Source organism: Phascolarctos cinereus, unplaced genomic scaffold, assembly GCF_003287225.1.
Source record: "Phascolarctos cinereus isolate Bilbo 61053 unplaced genomic scaffold, phaCin_HiC Scaffold_726;HRSCAF=1367, whole genome shotgun sequence".
In the NCBI taxonomy this organism is placed as follows: Eukaryota; Metazoa; Chordata; class Mammalia; order Diprotodontia; family Phascolarctidae; genus Phascolarctos; species Phascolarctos cinereus.
In genome coordinates, this window is record NW_027556098.1 from 249,991,674 (window position 1) to 250,001,959 (window position 10,286).

The following is a 10,286-nucleotide window of genomic DNA, read 5'->3' on the forward strand; positions in this document are numbered from 1 at the left end:
CTGAGTTCAAATCCAGCCTCAGACACTTACTAGCTGTGTGACCCTGAGCAAGTCACTTAACCCTATTTGCCTCAGTTCCTTGTCTGTAAAATGAGCTGGAGAAGGAAATGGCAAACCACTCTAATATCTCTGCCAAGAAAACACAAAATGTGATCAGGAAGAGTAGGACACAAGTGAAACGAATGACAAACAACCACAAGTGAGGGTTAGTCAATATTCCACATCTGGAACACTGTTTTTGGTTCTGGACACCAATTTTTAGGAAGAGCATTGATAAGCTAGAGTACATTCAGAGGTGGGCAACCAGGACAATGAAGGGCCTTAAGTCTGTGTCATATGGGAATTGGCTGAAGGAAGAGGGAATATTTAAGGTATAGAAGAAAAGATTTGGCAGGGTAGGGTAGGACAAGACAGCTATATTCAGGGGTGTGCTAGAGCCCTCAAGAGCCAATTGCTATTTTCACTGTGAGCCTTTACACCTTGAAAATTACAAAATGCTACAAATCCAAGCTTCATTGATTGTTTTGTTGATTGTCTAAATGTCAATAACACTGATTCAGTTTCAAAGTGTGCCATCAATACATCCCCCCCCACCCAGGAAAGCCAGTTGTTAAACATTTACCAGCGCAACACTGGCTCTATTAAAGTATTTGAAGGGCTGTAATGTGGTAGAAAAATTAGGCTTGTTTTGCTTAGTCTAAGATAACACCAGAGTAACAGGTAGAATTTGCAAAGAAGAAAATTTAGGTTTGATATGAAGAAGACCTTTCTAATCATGTTGTTGTTGTTGATGACTTGTTTTTAGTCATGAATGACTCCTCACGATCCCATTTGGGGTTTTCTTGGAAAAGATACTGGAGTAGTTTGCCATTTACTTCTCCAGCTCTTTTAACAAATGAGGAAACTGGGGCAAACAGAGTTAAGTGACTTTCCCAGGGCCACATAACAAGTAAGTGTCTGAGGCCAGATTTGAACTCAGGTTTTTCTGACTCAAGGCCCGACATTTATCCATGCTACCTAGCTGCCCTTTCTAATCATAAGAGGTATTAAAAAATGGAATGGGTTGCCTTGAGAGGTTCTTCTTTCTTTTTTCTTTTTTTCTGGCTAGGCAATGGGATTAAGTGACTTGCCCAGGGTCACACAGCTAGTAAGTGTTATGTGTCTGAGGCCAGATTTGAACTCAGATTCTCCTGAATCGAGGGCCAGTGCTTTATCCAGTGTGCCACCTACCTGCCCCAAGAGGTTCCTCTTACTAGTGGTCTTTGAGCAAAATTAGATGGCCACTTGCCAGATGAATTTTGGGGGAGAGGTGTTGTTCAGGTATGTGGTTTTCTATGATGGTCTCAAGTCTTTTCCAATTCTGAAATTCTGTATATTCATCATGTCTCCCTCCTAGACTCTCAGGTCTTATTTATTATCATATCTTTATCAGTACCTAGTAATACAACTTGATATATGTTGAATTGAATCTTCCTGTGACTGCCCTACTCCTAATCCTGGCTAACCATATCGCAAACATGTGCTAATGTAGGTAACAAGGAGTGTATAGAGAAAGTATGATATAAACCCAGAACTTCCATTGGTGAACACTTCACATGGCCTGGACTGATGGTGATGTGCCTCTCTGGTACAGCAGACTGTGTGGCTACTGTGCTTGACATTGTCTAGTTATGGCAACTCTTAGGACAGTTCTCCCTCACTGGAGGTATTAAAGCAAAGACTGGATTACTCCTAATCAGGTATGTTGGAGGAGGGATTCTTTCCAGGTAAGTTTTAGACTAGAAATGACTTCTGAAGCCATTAGGAGGTTGTCTCACTCTTTTATGTTGAAGAGGACATATTCTTGTTTTGACAAATCTCTGTAAGAATCAATGTGGTGGGGCAGCTAGGTAGTACAGTGGATAAAGAACACCGTTCCTAGAGTCAGGAATTGCTGAATCCAAATCTAGCCTAAGACACTTATTAGCTGTGTGACCCTGGGCAAGTCACTTAACCCCAATTACCTAAAAAAAAAGTCAGTGTTGTGCAGTAGTTAGAGAGCTTGCCTATGATCCAGGAAGACCTGGGTGCAAGTCCTGACTTTGATATATACTGGCTATATAACCCTGGGCAGTCACTTAATATCTCTGAACCTCAGGTCCCACATCTGTAAAATAAGGTCCCTTCTAGATCTAAATCCATGTTCCTGTACTCAGAAATATAAAGTGAGGGGCAAACACCAAGTGAATAATGATGGGTGCTATTTCTGTCATTATAATCCCCAAGATAACAGCAGCGTCTTTTAAAATCAGGGTCAAATGATGATAGAAGACTCTTGCCTTTTGCAGAGTTAAAATAAAATTAAAAAGCCTCCAACGGCAAGTCCCTCATCTTTTCACGTCTCTTCACATTGAACTTCTGATTGATTCAACAAACATTAAATGCACTTAGCGCATGCCTGGCACATAGTAGGCATTTAATAAATGCTTATTGACTAGCTAGTTATTACATTTTTCATAAGTGACAGCATGGCTAACTGAGCTTGGTGTTGGGCCCTAAAGACTTAGGTTGGAATTCCACCTTTGCCCCGTACCATCTGGGTAACCATGGGCAACTCCTTAAGACTGTAAATTAGAGAAAAGTTGCTGATCTGCTTCATTGTAAGTTGTTTCCATCCTGGGAATTTCCCTCACCCATAAAATCACTGGTCAGCTTCCTAAATGTGCTAGGCACTGTCCTAGGTGCTGAAGATAGAAAGAATGACAAAACAACCTCCTAGAAGTTTACCTTCTAGGAGGAAATATACAGTTATACAAATACAAATTATATACCAGAGGGATATATACAGTTATGCAAATATACATGCTAAATACATATATATGCATATATGTATATATGTGTGTTTATAGATATATGCATGTGCAAATATATAGTTATGGCAATACAAATTATATACCAGAGGCAGAGAGCACTCACCACTGGGAATGGTAAGGGAATCCTTAACATGAAATAGGGGGATCCTTAACAATTATGGGTATATTTAAATTTGGGGCCAAATTCTCAAAAAGATGCCCTTTTTGGCTTTCAACATATAAAGACAACCACTGGCAAGAGCCTCTTCTTTTCCTTGGGCAGTGGAGGTCTATGCCAAAATGCCCTGAGAGCCACCTCCATGCACCAAACTTAAGACGCCCCATGGTATTCATTCTCCAGTTGCCAACTGGGCTTCCCTTCCACAACCCCTCCCTTTCAAGTGCTATTTATTTACATTGCTACAGAGTCCCCAAAGCTGACAACAGATAAGAACTAGACAATAAAACACAGATGCTGATCTGTAATCATACTACATTACTACATGTAATATAAAAAGGGGTAAGACCTTAACTGTATTGTCAGTGGACATCGAAAATATTCTCTTCTCCTCTGCTGAGATGTGGAGGTAAAACACTGGAGCTAGGTGGCTTTTCAGCATGCCTGTTGGTTTTCTAGAATGTAAAAAAGAACAAACAATTGGGTTGAAGTTTCACCTGTTATTTCCAAATGAAAACATCAGACTGGACTTGGCTCTGATCTGGTGCTTCTATTCAGCCTGGAGGAGGGTTCAAGTATATTTCACTGTGGGATAAAAGGGCTGAAGCAGATAATACCCAGTTATAGCAACATAACTCAGTGTGAGACGAAGCCCTGAGCTCTGTTGCTCCAACCACGGACAAGGTTGCTACAAAAGGCAGAAGGCCCAGGAGGTAGAGAGGAGACAGTTGGTTTGGGCTGGATTCCAAAACAGGTTGTTATAACTTCACAAAGGCAGGTGTTAACAGTATTCAGAGAGCAACAGAAAATGCCAGTGGAAATAAGGACATCGGAGCAAGATGTGTTCAGTTATTTGCCAAGAGTTTCCAACATGCTGCTGCACTGTTCTCAATGATATCGTGATATATGGATTGGGTGGGAAGGTGGGGTGTGCCTCACTGAGGATAAAAAGAGTGATGAAAGGAATCTTTTCAGGACTGTGTGGCTGGGAAGTAAGTTAATGGCCTTGCATTAAAGGCAAACAGGAACTTAACAGAAGAGGAATATGGGGAGAGTGGGAGTAGCAAGCATCTCTTGCTCTATGGGGTGCATGATGCAGAGACATAACTTAAAATCTCTGCAACTTGTATACATTTCAAAAGCTGTACTTGTTTGTTCCCACCTACACCCACCCCTCTAGACCAATTTATAGAATCAAAGAATTCTCTCCTTTCTTCCCAACCCCCAAGACTCACTAGATATAAATTAGCAAATTACTAGTTGGCATTTACTGAGAACCTGCTGTTCACACAGGTGCTGGGTGGCATACACAAAAGGTACGGCTCTATTCTTGATGAAAACTCATGGAGGATATGACCCTAATGACTCCCAGTGGGGAGATGGGAGCCTAATAACAAAATAAGGGAGAGCCGTTGGCACTTCACCCCCTTCTGGTATATTAGTCTGTGTAGCTACACAGCTTGATATCATTTAGTTATGCCACAGAAGGCATTTAAGCAAAGACTGGATTACTCCTTGTCAGGTAAATTGGAGTGGGGATTCTTTTCAGATATGGGTTACACTAGAGATGACTTCTGAGGGAACTAGGTGGAGTAGCAGATGGCGTGCCAAGCCTGGAGTCAGAAAGCACTGAATTAAAGTCAGGCTTCAGACACTTACTAGCTATGTGACCTTGGGCAAGTCACTTACCTTCTGTTTGCCTCAGTTTCCATATTTGCAAAATGGGGATAATAATAGCACCTACCTCCCAGAGTTGTTGTGGGGATCAAATAAGATAATTGTAAAGAACTTAGTATGGTGCCTTGTACATAGTAAGCACTATATAAATGTTAGTTGTTGTTGTTATCCTGAGGTCCCTGCCAATTCTGAAATTCTGTGATTCTTTGATTCATTCTAGAAATGGGTAAGCTATTATCCCAGATAAAGCTGAACAACCCTACTCAATGACTAGGTATGGAACTAATCCCAGTTGACCCAGGTGACCCAGAGATATGAACAAGAGTAATCCAGGGGAAAAGAGAAGATCTTACTGATAAATAAGATCTCAGGGACAATCCATGGAAGCACTATCCAGGGAATGAATCTTTGGATATAGATGTATGAATTCTTACTTATTGCACTTGAGTAAGGGGAGTGCCTAGTAATATCCTCTAAACCTCTGTAATACTCAGTCAAATAGAGTCCTATTTAGTTAGGGATTCTTAAGTTCATTTGAGATTGGGAACATGGGAAAGTCTTCAGAGTTTGACCTTCACAAAATTGTGAATTAGATAAAGTTTGTCTTTGTCACCTCCCTGCCTCTTCTTTCTACTCCCATCTTTGGGTTCTCAGCTTTGCAATGTTTTCCCGTTGTCTGTAATTGACCCCAGCTGAGATGCTCCACCTAGTCTGCTCTTTCTGTGAAGTGCTATACTCCAAATGTTACCTTTATAGCCTTGATCTCTTCTTGCCTCCTTTCCCCCAGTATTATTGCCCTCATCCCTAATGGATCTCAGTTCATTGTTAGGAGAAAATCAAGACTGAGTAAAACAACCTGCACTGAGTTATGAAAGACTTATAGACTCCAACATCCTTAACTCCTTCTCCTTGATACTGTCCCTTCTCTTGGCTTTTTTAACACTGCTTTCTCTTGGTGCTTCTCTTAACTCTGTGACTGTTCTTTCTTGGGTTGTTTGTTTGTTTTTTGGTTTTGTTATATTTTGCTGTTTCTTCTTTTTTTACTCCCTAAGTAAAGTAAGTTCCTGTCTTTTATTCCTCAAGATTCTGTCCTCAAGCCTCTTTTCTCCTGATCTTGTACTCTTCGGTGAACTCTTCCTCTGCAATGGATTCAATGATCACATCTATGCAGATGGCTCTAAAATCCTCATATGCAACCCAGATTTTTCCCCAGCTCCAATTACACAATTCTACTTGCTGGATGGACAGCTCCCCTTGGATGTCCAGCCATCATCTTCAATTTAACCCAGTCCAAACTGAACTAATAATCTTCCCTCCCCCAAATCTGCCTCTTTACCAGCTTCTCTATTTTTGTGGATGGCACTTCCTGTTCTCACCTACCAGGACTTGAAATCTTGTAGTCATTTTTGATTCTTCCTTCTCCCTCACTTCCCACATATAGTCAATTGCCAAGTGCTGTCAATTTTACCTTGGTTATATCTCTTGATTCTATTCCCTCTCCTCATCTCACAGACACCTTCCAAATTTAGACCCTTATTACATCTCATTTGGATTATCAGGATAGCTTTATAAATGCTCTTCATGCTTCCAGTCTCTCCCCTCTCTGATTCATCTTTCACACAACTTCCAGAGCAATTTCCTAGTACATGGATGTGATTTTACTTCTGTGGTCAGAAACCATCAGTGGCTCCCTATTACTTCCAAATAAAATAGAAGTTCCTTAGTGTGACATTTAAATACCCCTCCCCAAGCCCCCTAATGTCCTGCTGCAACCTACCTTTTCAGGCTCATTTTGCATCCCTATCTTTGCACAGACTATATTCTAACCAAATTAGATTCCTCGCTATTTTGCAATTTTATCCTGCCTCTCCAGTCTTTGTGTATTCGAAGAGGCCATTCCCTTTGCTTGAGATGCATCCTTCCACATCTCTATCTGATGAAACCCTTACTTTCCTCTAAGCTGTCTTCCTTTAAAATTCTGCACTTGTATTTAGCTCAGGCACCACTTCTCTCCATGAAGTTATCTGCCTCATTCTCACCATTGAAAGGGACCTTTTCCTTCCCAAATTCTTGCAGTACATTTTCTAAACCTCCCATTTGCCTTTTTCATAGTTCAGCTATGGGGGCAGACATACAGGGGTGGCATGCTGTACTGTAAGAGTATCAGGCATGTCTTAGTAGCAGAACTAGGTTTTAGTTCTGGTTAATACATTTACCACTTGGGTGGTCCTGGGCAAGTCATTTTATCTGTTTCCTTGTTTGCAAAATAGGTATGAAAATACTTATAACAACAATAACTAGCATTTATATAGGACATCAAGGTTTGCAAAGCACATTACATTCATTATCCTACTTAGACCTCACCCTGTGAGGTAAGTACTATAGACATTATCGTTTTACAAATAAGAAAACTGAGGCTTAGAAAAGTAAAGTTACTTGTCTGAGGCTCAGAAAAATCAGGTGAGTTTTTTTAGATCATACAGCTAGTAAGAGACAGAATTGGGATGAACATAACATTATTACTATGAACATGTCTTTTCCCTCTTATTAAATTGTAAGTTCCTTGAGGGTAAAGATTATATTACGCAGGAAGGTGACACAGGGGAAAGAGTGCTGGGCCTGGCGTCAGGAAGATGAGTCTTCCTGAGTTCAAATCTGGCCTTAGACACTTATTAGCTATGTGATCCTGGGCAAGTCATTTCATTTTGTTTGCGTCAGTTTCTTCATTTGTAAAATGAGCTGGAGAAGGAAATGGCAAACCATTTCAGTATCTTTGCCAAGGAAAACCCCAAATGGGGTCATGAATAGCTGGGCACAACTGAAAAAAAAATGACTGGAAAAGATTATATTGTTTCTTCATCTTTGCATCTAGCACTTTGCTCTTCATGGGTACAATCTTAACAAACAATGGATGTTTATTGAAGAAACTTGCTGGAATACTTGCATTTTAAAAGAAGAGCTCTTAACTCAAAAGGCTGAATTTTTAGTGGTCATAAAATGAAGAACTGAGTGGTAGTAAGGAGATATTTTTGGCTGCTGAAGGGACTTCTTCAAGATACTTAAATTCTACTTAAGAAACTCCAGGGTTATTTTTTGTCGATCTAGCAGCATACAATATGTCCCAGAGTGGAGTCAGAAACCTTACCCTGGAATGTAAGGGTTCCAGATTCGAATTATTCGATCCATTCCACCGGTTAATAGCAAGTTGTTCCTTTTACAGAAGGAAAATACTTTGACTACTTTATGCACTCTGAAAACTGTCTGATCACCCTCTGCTCGCCTCTGGGGCAGACCAAGGTCCGCTTGCTGCCATTTTCTTACTTTTCCATCCTTCTTAACGTCCCTTATTTCCTTCATCTTTTGCTCAACATTTGTGGTTCCAGTGGTACACCCTGCAAGCAAAAACCAAAAAGCTATTGTCAAATAAAGCTGGCCAGTTTTCTGATGAGTCGGAGACTTTTGAAGGTTATGGGATTGCATTCAGAGAGGATTGTCACTGTCATCTTCTGCCCCAGGTTATTAGAACGTAGATATTCTGAGCTGGAGAACGGAGACTATTTCCACATGAAGGAAACCATTTCCCATATGTCTTCCAGAAAGAGGCAACTAGTGCCATGTAGGGGGTGAGAGGACGTCAAGAAGGAAATACAGTTCCAATTAAACCTTAAGCAGGGACATGCTGTTAAGGTGCAGCCTGAGGAATTTTTAGGGAACATTTTCCAGTCTGTTAAACAGTGAAATGGGTTCTTAGGGGAAAGTTATAGAATCTCCTCTGGATGACTTTAAAACAAGGTAGCTTGTTATTACTATGATAGCTAATGTAGCTAGCATTTATAGAGGACTTTTTTTTTATATTGTCTCATCTGATCTTCACAATAATCCTGTCAAGCAAATATCATTATTATCCCCATTTTACAGATAAGGAAACTGAGGGTGAGAGAGATTAGGTGATTTGCCCATGGTTACACAGCTAGTAAGTGATTGAGGCAGAATTTTAATTCAGGTCTTCTTGACTCCAAGTAGAGCACTTTATCCACTGTGCTACCTTGGAATGGTTAAGGGCTGTCTTGCCAGAGGGCACAAGTCTAGACTACATTGTCTCTTAAGATTCTTTGCAAGTATACAACTTCTAACTCAAGAAACGCACCTCTTACATCCGATGAATAATACCCTATTTTCCAATGAATTAGGTATTTAGATGGATCTGTGATCTCACTGATGTGAATATTCCTTCTACTGATACAGATGGTAATCCCTCAATACCTTCTCCTCCTGTATAATTCTTATGCATGTCTTTTCCATAATACTTTTATAAAGAATATCTCCAATGTGTTGGAGAACTTTCTCAAATTGTTACAGTATCACAGGGAATATAAATTTAATGCTGGTTCATGTGTTATTTATCTCCACCCCCCCCCCCACTGGTAGATAAATGGAGTACAGGAAAAAAAAAAACCCAAGGAGTTATCTTTGGTAATAGAGAGTCCTCTAAATAAATGTATCTACTTGAGTCACTTGGTTCCACAGTTTAACTGCTATGACCAGCAAATTCAGTCCAATAACCAAGCAGTCAATTCAGTCATAGGGACAGGTTCAACAAATGGCTGGGCCGATGGCTCCACATGGCTGCAGTGTCTCTTATAGGTTTCAGACATATGCCTTACCGCAAAGAAGCCTAGGGAAGAGAATTCTATATGTCAATAGACATGTACACATATTCATAAAATGAATTAGTTGCTTAAAATAGCTGTGTGGGCAGCTAGGTGGTGCAGTGGATAGAGCATCAGGAAAACCTGAGTTCAAATCCAGCCTCAGACACTTACTAGCTGTGTGACCCTGGGCAAGTCACTTAACCCTGTTTGCCTCAGCTTCCTCATCTATAAAATGAGCTGAAGAAGGAAATGGCAAACCACTCCAGTATCTCTGCCAAGAAAAGCCCAAATGGGGTCACAAAGAGACAGACATGAGTATGACTTCATAACAACAAAAACTGTGTAGTAAAATGGAAAGAACTCTGGACTTGGAGTCAGAGGATATGAGGTCAAGCCCCAAGTGTACCACTTCCTTGGTACCCTTATCTGTAAAATGGAGATAATAGTATTTGCATTCCTGCTGGTAATAATGATAAATGACAACTTACATAACAATTTGACATTTGCAAAGCATTTGACATACGTTATTTCATTTGATACCAATCTCCTGGGGTTATCTTTAGAAAGTGATTCATAAAGCTTAAAGCCCTAAGTATGAGTTGTCATCATTCTCCTTCCCAGTTTGGCATGTGCTAGGCAGATTCCTGCACCCAGTTGTTGTTATTCAGCCGTTTTTCAGTCTGACACTGCACCATCTTCCTGCACCCAATATTGCCCAAATCTTTTTCAAGGGATTTGGCAGGGATTCTTAACCTAGGATCAATTTATTTGTTTTATTAGTATTTTGAAAACTGTATTCTGAAAATTGTGCTTCAGTATGATTGGTTTTGTAATCTTATGTATTTTATGCATTTAAAAACATTATCTTGAGAAGGGGTCCATAGGCTTTACCACACTGCCAAAAGAGTCCATGGCACAATAAAGCTTACGAACCACTGGCTTATAACA

The 10,286-nt window shown here is 40.3% G+C and overlaps 1 protein-coding gene across 1 annotated transcript in view; it reads right to left on the reverse strand.

The window, feature by feature from the left end:
- LOC110215612 (cilia- and flagella-associated protein 337-like) overlaps positions 1 to 8,074 on the reverse strand; it is a 75,747-nt gene extending 67,673 nt beyond the window's left edge. Inside the window, exons 1-2 of the mRNA XM_078146177.1 lie at positions 7,832 to 8,074; positions 3,359 to 3,464 (exon numbers count right to left, since the gene is read on the reverse strand). Coding sequence (XP_078002303.1) covers positions 3,359 to 3,464; positions 7,832 to 8,043 — 318 coding nt within the window. The 5' untranslated portion in view covers positions 8,044 to 8,074. The remainder of the gene's footprint in view (positions 1 to 3,358; positions 3,465 to 7,831) is intronic.
- Positions 8,075 to 10,286: the final 2,212 nt, after the last annotated feature.